This window comes from Echinococcus granulosus, assembly GCF_000524195.1.
Source record: "Echinococcus granulosus chromosome Unknown EG_S00070, whole genome shotgun sequence".
Lineage (NCBI taxonomy): Eukaryota > Metazoa > Platyhelminthes > Cestoda > Cyclophyllidea > Taeniidae > Echinococcus > Echinococcus granulosus.
Window position 1 is genome coordinate 47,032 of NW_020170450.1, and position 17,441 is coordinate 64,472.

Sequence of the window (17,441 nt, forward strand, 5' to 3'; positions counted from 1 at the left end):
GGATTAATTAGATCGAGATGTAATAACAAAGACGTAGTTGTTCTCATTCAATGAGACTTTTAAGTGGAGTATTTGACGGTACTGACAATGCGTACGGGCTAAAGATTAAGCCATCGGAGCTTCGTCTTTATAGCACACATTGTCATTTCTGATCGTCCATCCCTCAATCTACACCAAATGTATCCGTTTCAGATCCAGTCATCCGTAATATCACGCAATGATCTGTTTACCTGGATACCTGTCCAAACTGCTTTGCTTCTACCCATTCGTGTATTTGTCACTGGTTCATGCATCCATTTAGATCTGTCCATCCGTGTGTTATCTTTCCATCTACTCATCCAGTTATTCCTTCAGTTTCATCCACGGAGATTCTGGTCCTTCATTCATGTATCGAAGCTGCTGAGTCCCTGAGAAATACACTACCTCATAATTGTCATTCTTGTCAGCTTGCAATCGCCACTTTCGTCTCACATCCGTTGTTTTGCCTTGAATATATGACTTTATCATGTGATGTCGATTGTGCAATCATTTTATGGTAGATTAGCCAAAACAGGCTAACGGGGGCTTGATGGTGGGTGAGTGAAATAAGTCGCCTATCGTAATTGGCAGTGGCAACCTTAACCTACCCGCCTATTGTACTCATGTCTCAAATCTCTCCCAGCAGAAAAAAGTGATCCTCACTTGAGGTCCTGAAGATACGCGTTTGGAAGAAGAACGCCTTTCCACTCGTCCGCTCTCTATTGGTCCATTCGGTTGATGTTCGGACTGTGAATCAGCCTGATTAAGGGGTGGAAAATTGTGTTTTTGCGCAAGGAAATCTTCGCTTAAAACAAGCCAAATGAGTCCCTCATTTTGAAAACAAAGGTCGTAAAATGCTGAATCGGTAGCAGATGAGACACTAATTAGAAGTGAGACATCTTTCATTGATAGATTCTTAGACTGTTGGTCCGCTTGATTAGGGAAAGTGGTATAGGTGGTTTTATAGAGGCGTCGATTCCCCTAAAAGGAACCTTAAAAACTCATTATTTTAATATTTGGGACAATAAGATGTTAAAATTGCTGAAGTTATTAAATTATTTATAAATAAGACATCTTAATGCAAAAGCAGGAAAGGAATATGAATCCTGAGATGGTCAGTTGATCACCAGGGCCTAGGAAACAAAAAAGTGCAAACAAAAAGAGGTTTACAACTGCAGTTTCCTTTGTTTAGTGAATAACTTAGCTTCGAAGTGCAAAATTTAAGGAGCCGTTTGCTGTAAGTAAACAATGCGCTCATCAATTTGTCATTGGGGCGTTAACTTCCGTCAAGCAGGAAAGGACTTCATATGCTAGATGTAAATAGCTAGTAAATCACACGAGCCTGCTAAATGTCTACGATTGTTTACACGGATGAGGTGTGGAACACGGAAGTTGGTCATTTAGTCCGCTTTACTCTCGTCTGGTTGAATCGGGCGGATGGAATTTAAGTATGATTACCATACAAAGCGAGTTTAAATTGGTTCTAAAGCTGGAGGAGCTGTGCATACGAGGTGTTGCACGGAATTTAAAGAAGATGCTACAGCGAAATTTACTACTACCATCAGAAATGGTAGATGATGTCTCACCTTCGAGAATGTCCTCTATTCCTTGCGGTAATGGAAAATCACGCATAACCATTCGTCAAAGGAATACCAAAAGGACAAAAAAAATTATGAAGGCCATTCCCCGAATACCTTGGTAGACAATTAAAAACAGCTTCTTTATTGAATAGCCATGGAAAAGGAGCTGCATCATTTGGTTTTACCCACAACTTCCTGATGATAATGCTTGGAAAAAATAGTTGTTGATTTGCATTTGCTCATCGAAATACATGTGAGAAGATCAGATGACACGCTTAACCATTCGAGGCGTTCGAATGTGCGTACAGGGTTTAAATTTTGAAAAAACCGGCATAACGACAGCTGCGCTTTTTTATTTGTTCACTTGCATAACTCGAATCCACACACTCCTGTCTTCATCCACAATCCTCCATCCACAAGTTGGTACAATCAGGATACTGGGTCAGTTAAGTTGCCCTAGGACAGCCACCAAAGCTAAGGACATTCTAGAGTGCTGGTTAAAAAGTAAAATATGTATTGTGTAGGCGTGTCTTCTGATTATTTGGAAAATCAAATACGGGTTTTATTTTAAAAAAACAAGTTAATTAATTGTGGAAACCAATTAGCCCGAGGGTAAAAGAGTTTAAAAATAAAGGCTGGGCCTGATGTGACAATTCTTAAAACTCTCTTTGATCAAACCGCAGTTTACGGTTTGAATTTCACAAGTTTACGAAGGGCGGGCTGGTGAGGTTAATTCATTTTTGGTGGTAAATATAGCAGACATTTTTCTTTTATGAATTGCTTGCATATTGTAGTGAAGAAAATGGAGGAATTTTAAGCTACCTTAAAAGTAACAAAGTTGTAACACAGCGTTCAAAAAATGGGATTGCTAACATTTAAGATAACAAATAGTTCTTCAGGTGAGTATTCGCTGATTTCTGCCATTTTATAAAACACATCAATGTAAGCATCGGATGTTTTTGAATTTTAAGATGAGCAGCTACTTATAAGAAGTAAGTAGAACCAGCCATACGATAAATAATCAAAAACCTTTGGTTTATTTTCTGATGCGGATTTCTGGAGTGCTAGTCTACGCCTCCGATTCTTCCTTCGTCGCCTACACTTTCGATGCTTGCGACGTCGCCTTTTGCGTTGCATCACTGGCGCATAGTTTTCCCCCTCCTCCATGTTTTGGGACTCTTCCGTAATGAAGTCATAATCACGGATGGAGCTGGCATCAGAAGCACTGCTACTTTCGACCTCTTCTCCTTCCACCAAAAGATCGCCATATTCATAGAAGGCACTCGCAAAATCATCCACAGAGTGTATATTATTTTCTAATTCTTTGTTAATTTCCAGTTGCCCTAAAGGTTTTGTAGTTTAAACACGTCTACTTAAATAGTTTCAAGTAACAGCTTTAAGGCATATTTTTAGATAAAGCAATACTAGGGTTTGAAGATTTCAGAGAGTTTTTTGTTCTCATCGCCACGATTCGATTAAGCATCATCTCTTGCAGCATAGCTTTGCCCATTTCAATCAGTGTTTCCGTAAACCTACTGTTAAAAAGTACCAGTAATTGCAATCACTTCTGGCTTACGTTTCGTTGCTTTGAATTTTGTGAAATTCTAAGAGAGCTAGGACGACGCTTTGGCCAAGTGCCTGAAGGTCTCCGCGATCGAAGTAGCGAAGAGTGGATCTGAGGTTAAACGAGGAGGAGAGTTAGGCTTGAAGAATGAATTGACATACCCAGGCTCTAGATTGGTGCCAAAAAGTGACGTTTCCATGGTAAAACAGTGGGTTAATTTGAACAGCCGCCATAGGGATATCCGAGCGCATCCCTCTCGCCAGGGCTGTAAGGAAAACCGACAACTTTGGAAGGAAAATCGACGTGGATCCTGTAAATAAATGAAAAAATTCTTTTACATAAATTAAGTAGCAATCGTGTTTATTGGCTGAAGGGGTTTTTGTATGCGCATTTGACTAAATTTGATGGATTTGTATGTGAAATAAATAAGCAATTTTAATTTCTTTTTTTTAACGAAGTAAAAATCTTTTTACTTGTTTGCTAATCAGAAAGGGAATCATTCTGTCGACTAAGTATTGTTTTGGATTTGTAAGATATGTCTTGGGTGGTTCGATTAGACCTCCGACGCTAACAGATCGGTATTCGGAGTCTGTTCCGTAGATGAATGCATTGAAGGCCTGGCTGTGTCCATGGAAATCGCAGAATATCACATCCTGTGAAAGCAATATCAGTATGATCAAAATAATCTCCCATGTTCATGATAGTAAATTACTTTGCAGATTTCCTGACAGTGCTGTACAAGTTTTCTCGTATAGTGCACTTCTGGTATACTATCCGGCCCATAGATAGTGTACGTCCTATTGACATCTCTACCAACAAGCGAACATCTAAAATATCTCATTACAGAATATCAAACTCTCTCCTCTCACCTATAATTTCCCACTATGACTCCATCTGCATTCAACATTGGGACCAGCTTAAAAACGTACCGACGTCTCAATTCCTTAGCTTTTTCGTTACGCGGATGGGTCAGGAATTCCATTATACCCTTCATGTTCCACGAACCAACCGTTTCACCGGGATGAACGCGTGCAGTAAGAACTGCAGCATATTTCTCACTATCCGGAATCGCTGGCAAAGTGGAACATCTACTTAATTATTTATCAGTAGAATGTCCCTCAGTTATAAGTTGCATAGCGAAAGCCTAATTAAATTTACTAATTTTAAAGGATTTACAAACAAATGATTTTAATGGGAAACATTTTAATGCATCCACTTTATTTATCAGATATGTTAATGCATCCAATGGAGGATAGTGCTTCAATACTTTATGCCATCGTTAACTACTTCTAGCATGAATGGTAGGTTTGAATGATACTAGTGTATTATAATGAAACGAGACAGATTTTTGAGCTTGCACTCAATGAAAAGTTGTTTTTAGCTGAAAGAAAGATAGGCCGTTAGGATGGCAAACAAAAAAGAAATTTGTTAAAGGTATTAAAAGAAAGGAGAAACGTACAACAAAGAAGGAGTTTGCCTTGATACAGATACTTCACACCTTAGCTGAAAGCAACTCTAGTCTACCAGTCTACCCGTGCCCAGTCTACCAAATTGCCAATCCATCATGGCATACACATTACAAACTCGCTCAAGTGTGTACATTTCCTATCTTATCCGTCTAATCACCAGTCCATCCATCCAACCATTCATCAAATTCTTGCACATCGTCCCATATCTAAACATCAACCCTTATTTCGTTCAGCTACCAAACGTCAGTCGTTTCTGATCATTTTACCTTTCTTCAGGCCACTTGTCTACAGATCCACTCGTTCTTATATTTGCCAATCCGCTACAAGATATTTCATCTATAAGATAATACTTTTGGCCATTCACCCATCTATCTTGCTACCCATTAACGACTTTACCCAATTATTCACCCAGCTGCCCATTTCAAGTTCAGTGTTGAAACTGTCAGAGTTGCCTATGACCGCGGATACAGCGTTACAATTTTTGGATTTCAGGAGTCTTAGAAGGTTCTAAAAGCCAATTCTAGGCGGGTCTCTTGCCGAGTTCCTCCTGATTAGTCAGTATTGTGTGCAGATCGACTTTAAATGCGACACTACCCACAGCAAGGTAAAGGACAATCAAAGTGACAACACAATAGACGCTACTTAGGTACTGTGCTCCAAGTTCTTTCGAATTTTGTTCATAAAAGCACCTGATTCTGCATAAAAGGATTAAAGATTGGCAGTCTAGATGGATCTTTTTTCCGCCTTTTAACCTTTTACCCCAAAAGGCGATTTTTTGACCAATGAATTTGATAGGGTGCCAAAGGTGAAATTCAACTGAGGCTTCATCGTCTAATCATAACTCCACTATCTTCATTACTTAAAAAATCCAGCAAAGTTTTCTTGCAAATTTTAAGCCGCTGACTGGAGTACTGAATGGAGGCTCGGAAACTTCGACATTGTACAGTTTATGCATTAAATGAAGTATGATGGCATTCACTTTGTTAACGAGTTATTAATAAGAGACAAAACTCAACTGAGCAGTTTTTTAAAAACTAAAGTTATAAAAGATTCCATTTTTAAGTCTTTTGACAATGCAGTCTATGGGCAAGGGAAAAATGACACCCCGGGGCAATAAGCAAGGTAGATTATGCCAGATGCGAAGGACTTACCCGGGTCAGTAATAGTTATGAGAAAGCAGGTATTTCCGGCAAAAGTGGAGCACAACTTCTCACATCTAACACTGCCGGAGGGTAACTTTCCCGCCCTTTGCATCATATCACTAATGTCCACTTTCAAATCGGTATATGTGTAGGGATAACAGTGGGCAAATACGCACACATCGTTATTGTAGGGAAAAACCTAAAAGTCGTATAACTGTCAGGCGGCCGTATAACTTCTCCGGTTTCATGTTGCAGCAAAATGTAAAAAATGTCAAACAGCTCCTCAAAATCTACATTTTTTTCCATTTAGACTAAACACGGCTGTGATCTGTTAGCTCTTTCCAACAGGAAAAAGGCTCACTGTGAAGTAATTCATCGCTATAAGGAAACAATCAGGCCTAACTCTAGCCACATCCCTTGCTATCTCACTTTCACTTCTCGACTGTGACCAGGTCAAAATAGGCGCTGCTCATGCCTCGGAAAAGTACGGGAAGACGAGGAATGAGAAAAAGTTGCCCTGTTGGCCAACTGACACCTACTTATGGCTTATAATACAAGCATTTCAAAGTCTCTTCTTCAAGTCACAAAGAACCACACAAACCGTCTAACTTGCCTGTTTTTCATCGGGAAGTATGCACTTACACCACCTACCATTTTCCAAATTAATTCGTAGTAGGTAGTGCCCCTCTTCAGGACCGGATTTTTTTCTGACCTCAGATTCCTCCCGTAGCTGAGTTAGAATGCAGCCAGACAAAACAAAGCAAATGCAACTCACTTTATCTTATTTCATTTTTATCAAAACAAACATTTAAAAGGGCTTATCATGTTTACACTCACTTAAATTGGCGAAATTGCAAGTTAAACTAGCTTCTTACTTGCCTTTCTGTGTTGTCTTTGTGATCGATTACAGGAAAATTTAGATTTTCACTAACCATAACAACTCAAACTATCCTGATTCATACTCTTTAAAGCAACTTATTAACAATTAATAATGATACTGATAATAAATAAGCATAATTTTTTAATTTTTTACCTTGTATCCGTTCCAACTCTGGTCCATCCATTACCCGTTTTCTCGGCCAATTTCTTTGAATGAAATAGAATTTTTTCGCCTACATAAAAGCGATTGTAAACGCAAAGGATTAAAACGTACCACTTTTCACTAGCCGTTTACTTTTAAGCAAGTTTACGATACGAAAGGTGTACTCCACGCCACACTGGGCGCCAGCTAGCTGGAAGAAGTACCACTGGACATGCGATTCGGTCACTAGATCTGGAGTCAACACAAGTTCGTATTCGTAGGTGCCACTAAAAGTAATGTGCCAGATAGTTTTACATGCTTTCATATGTCAGCATCTAGCAGTTAAAAAGGGGAAGAACAGCATAGCGTTTGTAAAAAGGTTGGTTGGTACTACAATTTTTTACTTTATTATGTCCTAGGGAAGTCCCTAAATATCTCCTTGAGGGTATTTATAGTGCACAAAAGTTAGCATTTTCACACAGGTTAAAAATTTCATTAACTCACATTCTTCTAGCCTGTTTCAGATTGCCCGACTCAAATCTCGACTCAAAGATCAATAGCCCCTCCTCTTTCAAAACATCCGCTCTTCTAATTCTCACTTCCATTGGTGGACTCGAATCTGTATCAAACACCACGATTGGTTGCCTGAAGGCCGCATTATCTTCTACTTCTCCCATTGGCCGTCTGACAAAGAGGTGTTCCAGTTTGGAAAGGACCTTCTCTCGCATCTGACGTGTCCTATCAATTTCCCACAATTCAACTCCATCCCGAAGATTTGGTGGAGGACCAAGAGGCCCCAAACCAAACGGCCAGAACGGGCCGTTAATATTTCTTCTCACACCCCATCTATCGACAATCTCGAAGCAGGTATTTTTGCTTTTGGTAGTAACGAGAAATCCTAATTTTGAAGCACTAAAATGAATGGTCTAGGGGGGTTCAAAAAATGAGGAGCTTGGATGTAGTATACCCTTTTTTGTAGGGGTGAAAGTTGGCAAAATAATTCAATTTCTTGTTTTTCTGGTTCGTGACAGCTGAAGTTGGCTTTAATTTGTTTCCAAGAGATTTGACCTTCAAGGAGCATTTCAACAATTTCGTTAGTCATCTTCCAGGTATGGAGAGAAGGCTCAGGCATTAAAAAACCATATAAGGCTTCTATTTTTGTGTTTTTTTCGGTACTTGAAGAGCTTTTAACCTCGACGCTCCTCATATAGGCGTCCACAGCTTGATGAATTGAGTTGGGTCGTCTAATTTCCAATCCATTAATAGCCAATGGCTCACGGATTTTTTTTTCTTCTGATTGATAGTCCTGAACCATCTTAGAAGCGACTTGCTTTAGAACCCACCTCATTTTCAAATAAATCCAACGGAGGCAGTCCCAAAAATCTGCCTACTGGCAAAATGGCCCGTACTGGGAGATTTCGCCTAAGCTTGCCAGCAGATTTAGACTTGATGTAGAAGGATTCCGGATTGAGACGTCCATCAACACCGTCAATTAAGAGAGGCGTGTATTTTCGAAAGCTACGGAGCCGATATGTTGAAAGGAGGGGACTGCCAGATTGGTTGGAAAATTGTTGATACGCCTGGATATCGGGTGGAGTCAAGTGACCCGGAAACGCTAACTCATGGGTGGTCATTCTAAATTTAAGGCAATATTATAAGCAATTGCAGCTTTTTCATTTGACACACTTTCAATTTTTGCCAATTTTTAGATTTTGATTGATGTTTAATAATTATTGCTTTATTTAACATTACCAAAGTATCTTCAGCCTGCATTTTTCTCCTCTAAAGTGACAGTCATTTAAAATACTAGTCGAATCTCGTAACCGTGGTTATGAATGGCTGAAAATTTGAAATGTTATTTATCCGTCATGCTTTTATATACAGAGAGCTCAACCCCCTCAGTGGGCACATGTGTCGACGGCGATTAATCTGTACTGTGGCCGTGTGACATACAAATAAGATTGATGCTGAACGGAATCACGGTATGACAAGTCTCTGGCATCTCTAATGTGGCCTAAGTTTAGCAGAAATCTTTATCCTAGCGCCATGGACTTTTTATTAAGCTCTTCCGAAAGAAGTATCCGCTTAACTACCCACTAACTCATTGTTTAATACGGCTGGAGGTCAAATAGTTGCGACTGGTTTCTATCCACTCAATGTCAACTAGATGGAAGGAGAGTCTCCATCGGGAGCAGCCTGGGTCAGTCAAGCGGTTGGATAAAATGGCATATTCCTCTCCATTGTCCTCTTCTTCCCACAAGACAAAGCATGACCTTATGTAGCAGACTCAGGTTTCAAGAGAGGAGTGGGTGAGGAGAGATAGGGAGAGAGAGATACTGCCTCGTCTTCATCCTCACCCTCGTCTTTTGCCCTTCATTTCCGCTTCGCACCATTCGAAGCGGGGGCCACCTTCTCTTGACATTGTCCAATCCCACGACCGCAGAGGAAATCAACTGGATGTGCATGAACTTGATGTAAGATAAAATCGGAGGTAGCAGAGGCTATCGCTAGTTGTTTGCTTCTAGAGATTACAACTTCTTTCTCATTTGAAAATGAGTTAATATCGCAATTGTGCTTAGGCCATCGGAAAAATTTCACCAAACTTCACGGAGATGCCTGTGACCTCAGAATTAGTTCATGTACCAAAATTTCCCACAAGCCTTTTTTGCATTAGTTCCAGAATTCTTCCTTGTCATTGGTCAATAATGATGAGGAGACACTTGAAGGGTGCTAGTGTCGACAATAATAAGGCAATGCCAGTCAGAACCCAGTGACTCCACAAAATGGAACCCTTCCATAATCCCGCATTTAAAAAGCGGATGCAGCCACTTGGACTGCCGGCAAGTCGTTTATGTTAAAGGTTCCGAATCTCAAAGTTTAATTCCTTGACAAATAAGGGTTACGATCTTCAAGATGTCGTGATTCACCCACATGAACGTCAGCTCATTATACCAAGTTTGACATTTCAATTTTGCTCTCGAATTGCATTCTTGCCCCTAGTTTTGTTCTATGAGAGTAAAGCCATTTGATTTGTGTCTTTGGCTGGTATAAACGGCGGCATTCGAGTGATAAAATTTGGTCAACTAAAATTGGCAAAAGGAGAAAAAGTAATCAAGGCCATTTTTTGTAACAAAAAGATGATTTAGACGATGATTACTTGGAGGGGGAAGCAGAGCTATTTGTTTTCTCTCCATAATCTGTTTTAGTGGATGAATGGTTCCATCCGTACTCTTGTCCTGTTTTAGGGAAATAAGTTTGACCATCTTCCTTCAAATCAGCTAAGGGCACATTTGAGCCAAATTCTTTAAAAAAAACATTTATCACAGTTAACATTAATTTTTAACACTTCAACAAAGGAAATTTTTTTCGTTCCAGGATTGTATCACATGCACTCTCCAGTCACTGAAGCTTTGATCTTTCCCCGTGTTAACATGTCATACGTGTCAGAGCCTCTCCACGAGGCCAGCAAATCTTACTTCTTATAGACTTTTTGGATCTCTAAGAGTGGCTCAGGGTACCGCATTACTAGTTGTGATGGACAAAAAGACAAGTGCTTTTGGCGGCTAGCTTTGTTGGGGATCACAATGGAAGGTGAATCCAAGCTGTCTCCATCCCAATTTCTTGTTTCGGTAGGAAGTGCCCAGCAAGTGAAACAGCGCTAGACAGGAGCATCTCGGAGACGTCCAAACTATTGGTCGAGGTAGTGTGTCAGTAAATATAACCTCTCAAGAGCTCACCGGATCCTGGACTGCATTGAAGTGAAGTAAAAGCGGCAAAAGGGAGTAGATAGAATATTTTACTTCTGTTTAGCTACTTCAAAACCCAGGCAGCGATTGACAAATGGCGCCTATTGTCCGAAGGCATAATTTAACCGTAAGCAAGACGGTATCAGCAAATTTTTACAGACCAGTATACATAGAGGAGGAAATTGTAAAAGATGGACGTCGCCTTCGCTCAGTAAACTAACATAACTTTGGTCGGGGTGATTTTACAAAGCAATAACTAAAAGAAATATCCACGGAGAATGGGAGAGATGATGCTCAAAAAACGGCGACATCCAACTATTGAGGTCCTACGAAACCTACGATTTGGGTTACCATTTGGTCATATGGTATCCTGCCGTCCATACCCCTCACTAGCTTATCTATTTGTCTCCTTGTGAGGGGCTCAGAAGTTCAGGTACTTAACATCAAGAAAGTATTACAACTTTACATGAAAAAAGACTGGAGGAAATTCGTGTTTAAGACACAAAAAGGTATTAATACAATAGAAAATAAAAGTTACCTCAGGTGCGAGCCCCAAATGAGACGCCGTCAAATTCCCACTTGTGCCATGCTGTATCAGGAGTGTGGAATAAGTGGCCTGTGCTTGGTGCATCTCACCATAGTGATGAGCTGCATAAAAAAATCGCCTTTTTTGTTTGTGTTAGTGATCACGTTTCAAGGTCAGCAGTCCTACGCTCACTGCATTGAATTTGCCTCCTTTTATTTTTGCCTTTATCCCCTAATAGTTACTGCCTTCTGCTTTTCAAAATTACTATTTTTTTTCAAAAATTTAGTAGCCAAAATTCTCACCTCTCTTTTTGCACATTTTATGACAGCAAGATAGTTTAAAGACAAAACGTAATACGTTGGCTGTTTGTTTAACCCGAGGTTTTGTTAAAAAGGTCACTTGGATGCTCCACCATTGCACCTTCGTTCGGGTCATACCAGTAGCCCCAACTTTTACTGCACGAAGACTACATTTAAATGTTCTGTCTGATTTTTATGCCTTCTTTTGCCTTCAGAGACGTCTCAGGGTGATACTTTGGTACCAGCAGAAAGGAGACACGATCTTGGAGGGCATCTATCCTGGGTGATTGATATTAGAGTGGCGGAAGAAGTGTATACGCTACGGATGAAAGAATCGGTGACGATCTTTATTGATAGGGTTGTAAATAACGTCTACCTTCAGCAACTACCCTAATTGCGTGATCTGCAGAACTATTAATGGCAAAATCAACGCCAGCTGTGAACCACCTGGAAAAGTTTTGTAATGAAACTGTGGACCGTATCGGCATGAGGATATGAAATATGTGAACTCGCGATACCTCCACCAACTCTTTATTAGCTGGATAAAGAACCGGATAGACAGATACAAATTAGCAGTTTTGAAATGAAAACAACACGACAAGTAGGAAGAGAAGCGATTTTTCCACCCCCATGGAACTTTTTTCAAACCCATTCTTTGGCACATGACTTTGCCTTCGAGGCAGTGTTCCCACCGCCAGGCATGGGCACGAGCGATGGCCAGCAGAGTCCCCCCTTTACTAACTGATTGGGAATCAGGTAAACATATATGGGCGGCTCTGAAATGAAAACAAATTGGCCGGAAGAAACGAATACAAATTTTTGTCCTCAAGCAATAATTTTACACCCCGTCCCGCGTCAAATGACTAGGACTAGCAATAAACGCGTGATGACCAGCACAATCCACATCTCCGAAACCACTTCCCATTTAGGACAAAACTCCATTTCTAGTAGAACTGCCAAGGGGCGTCAATGACGTAGGAATCAAACATTTCTTCCTTTGCAAACAGAACTGATGACTGACACGGCCGGGACGTGGGTGCCCTCTTACAGCACTGATTGCGCTGAGATGGCTTGAGCTGGAGGTTAACCAAGGAGAGCGCCGTGGAAGATGCTCAAAAGAAGAGAGTGGGTATGTGCCAGCTAGATTGTTTATCTCTTCGGTTTATTTACGCGGGCACTTAAAGCTCTGCCCTTGTAGTAACACTGGACGGCATGGCTCCTGGAAGATGTCAGTAGACACTCAACCCTTTGTGCGTTGGTGATACATAGTCTACCCGAGTATTCTATCTTAATTCTCCTTCAGAGATGTTTAGGGGAGCTACATATAAGTACACGAAAATCTCTTGTTTAACTTGCATATTTCAATGGGCTGGTTATTTAAATATTCTCACAAATCAGCCATATTTGTAATATCATTAAGCCATGGTAATGCCGCCTCTGCTACCATTCGTTCAGCCCATCTTTATGCTAGTGGCCAGGCTACAAGCCCTTCAGGACCAGTTTGGGGTCTTGTTGAGAAAGTCACTTACAGGGCACCCCCGAGTGACTGCAGCCCGCGATATCCCGGTGGCAGCGACATTGTCAAATCTGTATCTCAATCTAGAGGTCTTGCAATTGTTATTTATGGAGAGATTTTCAAATCAGCTCCAAAAAATTACCAACAAATCTTTTTGTAAAGTAAACAAAATACTCGAATTTTTGATTGTGACGTCACGGTATCCCTTTTTCATCTTGAAAAGTGGTTCCCATCCCAAATGTTTCCCAGTTTACTTTCTGATTGGCAATCAAGTGAAAATAAATTTTTTAATGCTGGATGTTAATAGAAATATATTACGCAAATATTAGGAATAATTCTTCTAGGGGAAAAGGGAAACGAGGACTCGGTGCGTCCTCTTTGGACCCTACTCCATGAGCGGCCATGTGGAAGCGTGTCACACAAAATCGATAATCAATAAGGGTTCACCACGCATTTGCCACATGTTTGACATGACTTTGTCAAGGTCCTAGCTCCATGCTTTTCAAAGGGTCAAATTTGACCTAACAACAGCTTTGCCATGGAAAAATATGACACTGACATCCCTCTAGGCTGCAAAGTTAGAAGTGGACCATCAAAAATTGACAATTTCTCTCCCAGTAGTAACATTTTTAAGCTGTGTGGGTTTGACAACTCCTTTCCGGAAAATGAAGAGTCTGTGGAAATAAATCTCAATGAATCTGGGGAGAATTCTCTTTCAGACACAGCTCTTCTAATGGGATGTTCACCGAATTTTAACAACGAAACAGATGGAAATTATGGCTTGACATCTAGTAGTATCATGGAGGCGAGCGAACGCAATGTCAACATAGATTATCATGGCTGTGATGTTGATAATACATCGCCACCCCGTATGGTTGCGTCTCCAGAAGAGGGCTATCTCGAAGGCGCTCAGTCAAATAATGTAAGTGAGGTAACAAGTTGTTCTTGTAAATCTCGTCACCAAGGCAGGTTGCCAGAATGCAAAGATTCCCCCCAAAGTGTCAAATGGACCAATTTATGCGATCGTGTGCCTCGAAAGCCTCGCATTATTTCCAAAAGAACCCTTCAAATTTCCATGGAACCTGAGAAACGTTGGAGTGACTGTCAGGACTCCGTGCTGAGAATTCATGAATCGTCAGATTCTTATTCCAGCTCCTTTTATGAGAACCGTTCACCAGGTCCATATGCTGACGCCTTCAATGACGACGAATGTTCAGAAGACTATTGCTCATCAGTTCCTCCTTCAAGCCCAATCCAGCCTTCTAGATATTCTGTCAGCTCAACTAATAAGTCATGCTCTTCGTGCAGATACCTGGTGAAGAGAAAAGGTTCGGGGAAGTCCCAACAGGAACCCCTACTAATCAAAGTTGGTGACTGTGATGGAAATTTAAAGGTTAACTTCGAACTTCCACCTCCTTCTAGCTCTCGTCACAAAAGACGTTTCGACGAAGGAATTTTGTGTCGCGATAAAGGCAACCCCGGCACAACACGCGAACTGGAGAGTTCTTGCGGCGACAGCGGATTCGAGATTATTCTGCGCCAAAAGGAGGGAAATCAAGTTCGACTTAAGGACGATTCCAAAAATTGTTTCACAGGAGCGAGTAACTCAGAGTGCCAGGTGATTACGCGAACCAAGTCTTGCACCGATGACTTCACTTTCTGCTGCCGACCCTGTAAGGGAAGAGCTGGCACCAAGTTGGGCCGAGGGGAGCCGTGTTATCGACGATACTCATGCTCTACACTAGGTGGGGGCGTGAGTACTTCGAATGCATGGTTTGGTAACACCTATACCCCAATATTGCGAGACAATTGTGTTCAGACGTTTTCTGAACTGGATAAACGCCACCAATGGGTACAATGCGTTGAATTGTCATGCCAATCAACCGATCAGTGTTGTCAAACTCCAGTCTCCACTTGCAGCGTGGAATTTGAGTGTCAGCCACAGGTGAAGCAGAATCCTTGCAAGGGATGCAGGCCATGCTCAATCTGTTTCATTCCACGCAACTGTTCCGCGGCTATTCCTCGATGGAGGTCCACCGTTGCTCAAAAGGGATCCCCCTGTTGTGATGATGATGCCTGTTCCACGGAGTCCATCTATATTGTGCCTGAAAAAAAACCCAGTAATGATGGAGTGAGTAGCCATTGTGGATGTGCGCTTAATCATTGTGAAGTAGATGTTGAATTTGATCCAGAGGTGACACCAATCCTACCTGAGGACACAGACACATCGACAATCTCCTCGAGTATAATGAGACTTGGTTTAGCTGCGGCAAGTTCTCCAAGATACATCACACGAGAGGTACTGATGAAAAAATGAAGTGAAGATTTTGTTTTTTTTATTTTTTTCCTTCAAAATTTTCTGTTTTTATGTTCTGACATTAATTTTACACAACTATCATCATCAGTATTTGTTTGAATATGCTACTTTGAATTAGGCGGCTCCAGAGTGGCACGAACAATTTGGTGTTGTTCAAACTTCTGCTAATCTGATGTACACGAGAACTGCTTGAGATGAAACGAGTAACAATAGGCATCCATCGTGCCAAAATTTTTGGTCACAAGTCATAAGTGGCTTTAATATGATAAGTAGGTCAGCCTTATTACAACTGACAGCTCAAAGTAAGATCACCTGCCACTTATGAGGTGGCAGTTAGCCTCTGTCGCCTCCATTTCCCAACCTTGATAAATTGAATAATGTGCATTCGATTCCGTCAGTGATCATGTAAATGCATAATGCCTACAAAAGGTGGTAACTACTCAGGTGCGTGAGGGAGGATACGAAGGTCGAAAGGTGAGAATAGGGACTAGACAGCAAACCTCATCCGCCACCCTCTAGTAAAATATGAATCTATTCATGGATGAATATTGTAATAGGAGATTCTAGCTTCCCCTGCTTTAAGAGGAAGAGAAACACGACTGAGTGACTAGTTCATACCGACCCTGGTGAAAGCGCTCCTGCACGCCTCCGGGAGCACCCCACTCATAATTGCCTATCTGATAATTTCTGTCTACGATGCACCTTATGAAGCGCTTTCGCCAAGATATTCCATTTTCACGGGTTACTCTTGACACCTTAACATCTCTCCTGTATTATGAAGAAGAGGGAGCCATTTTGACAGTGACGCGCCTCCCTTTGAGTGCTTCATAACCCGAATCAGCTTTTGCAGCCACCAAACATGAAGGTGCAAGGAAGGTTTCGCGATTAAACGATGTCGGCATCTAAGTATACGAGACTGCAAATTCTGAGGACAATAGTCCGGAACACAGTGAACGGTGTTTCATTACGCCCGCATTTCTGGGGCCCTCACTGATTACGACAAGTCGTTGCAGCAGGATGACTCAAACGTTCATCTCAGTTACCAGCACCATAAACAGACACCCCATCTGCACATGGTGGTCATAAATATTACCTTTTTGGAATTCACTGCTGCTATAGATTATTCCAATCTAAGATCTATCAGCAACTGTTATCCGTAGGTCTGAATTGAGTCCTTGTAACGCTTTTATCAAGTACCCAGCCAGTAAGACTTAATACTGTTGATTTTTTTCGGCGCAAACTTGCTAACTACAGTCACCAAAGTGGAATTTAAGCTTATCGCAAATTTTGTAATAGCCAAGAAGCTTGTAGACCCCTCCCATGACACCAACACGAGGGATGAATCGTAGGCGACCAAAATTGGTCTGCACTAGTTAAGCCAATGAATATCCTTTAAGCACAAAATTATTAGACGCATAAGCAATCATTTTTGCCTAAATATACCATCTAATTATTAAGCAATTACATCAAAATTTTCTAGACGCGATATCCATCTGTTATAAGACATATACTACTTAATCCTATCTAAGTAACAAGACGCCGATAATCTGAGGTTAAAATAATAGTATATTCTTCAAATTAACAAACATAAATAAAAGAACATGAACGCAGAGAATGAAAAAAGAAAGAAGACCAGAAATAAAACTTGTAGTCTGGCAGATTTTCCATTTCACGTGGCCCTAACAATTTGGTCGTGGACACGGCGGCCTTTTCGGACAGTAAGGACCCCCAGGACAGGGCGTAGATTGGCAGTTCTTACTCCCTCCAGAATCACCGCATAAAGATGTTGATCTTGTCATTGTAGGTCGACAGCAAGTAGGCGAAGGGGAAACAGCACAACCTCGACACGAGTTCACCGGAGGGGAACAGGAAATTGACCTGATGTAACAAATCGGTGGTGCTGGTGGAGCATCTGGACAACACTTTGGCCGGGGATTCTGGCAACAAGGCGGTTTTGGACGAATCGCTGAAGCTAGAAGATTGTGAGATGGTGGCTGTGATGGCTGACAACAGTTTGAAGGTGGTGGGCACGTTGGACAGCCAATCAGGCATGATGGCTTAGGACAACAAGGCGGCATCGGAGGTGGACAACAGCTTTGAGAGTTAGGAGCGGATCGAATCTTTGGACAACAGGAGGGTAAAGCAGTCTTCGGAGGGCACATTTGACATGTTAGCATCCGAGGTGGGCAGCAGGAAGGTTTTTGAGGTGGTGGACAAACGGGCGGCGGGCAACTTGGGGGTGG

The 17,441-nt window shown here is 41.4% G+C and overlaps 2 protein-coding genes across 2 annotated transcripts; one reads left to right on the forward strand and one right to left on the reverse strand. All coding sequences in view use genetic code 11, as the record gives it.

Annotated features, from left to right (window-relative positions):
- Positions 1 to 1,133: 1,133 nt before the first annotated feature.
- On the reverse strand, positions 1,134 to 8,428 carry EGR_07107 (Cytosolic carboxypeptidase 2; the record flags this gene model as incomplete). Its single annotated transcript, XM_024496356.1, has 15 exons — positions 1,134 to 1,151; positions 2,628 to 2,941; positions 3,024 to 3,130; positions 3,175 to 3,273; positions 3,324 to 3,427; positions 3,636 to 3,815; positions 3,875 to 3,989; positions 4,032 to 4,233; positions 5,783 to 5,972; positions 6,425 to 6,503; positions 6,807 to 6,885; positions 6,927 to 7,081; positions 7,299 to 7,692; positions 7,971 to 8,100; positions 8,138 to 8,428. The coding sequence occupies 15 exons, from the start codon at positions 8,426 to 8,428 to the stop codon at positions 1,134 to 1,136; spliced, it is 2,457 nt and encodes an 818-aa protein (XP_024349197.1).
- A 4,991-nt stretch (positions 8,429 to 13,419) lies between these two features.
- EGR_07108 (hypothetical protein) lies at positions 13,420 to 15,198 on the forward strand (the record flags this gene model as incomplete). Its single annotated transcript, XM_024496357.1, has 1 exon — positions 13,420 to 15,198. One exon carries the CDS (start codon positions 13,420 to 13,422, stop codon positions 15,196 to 15,198), a length of 1,779 nt encoding a protein of 592 aa, XP_024349198.1.
- Positions 15,199 to 17,441: the final 2,243 nt, after the last annotated feature.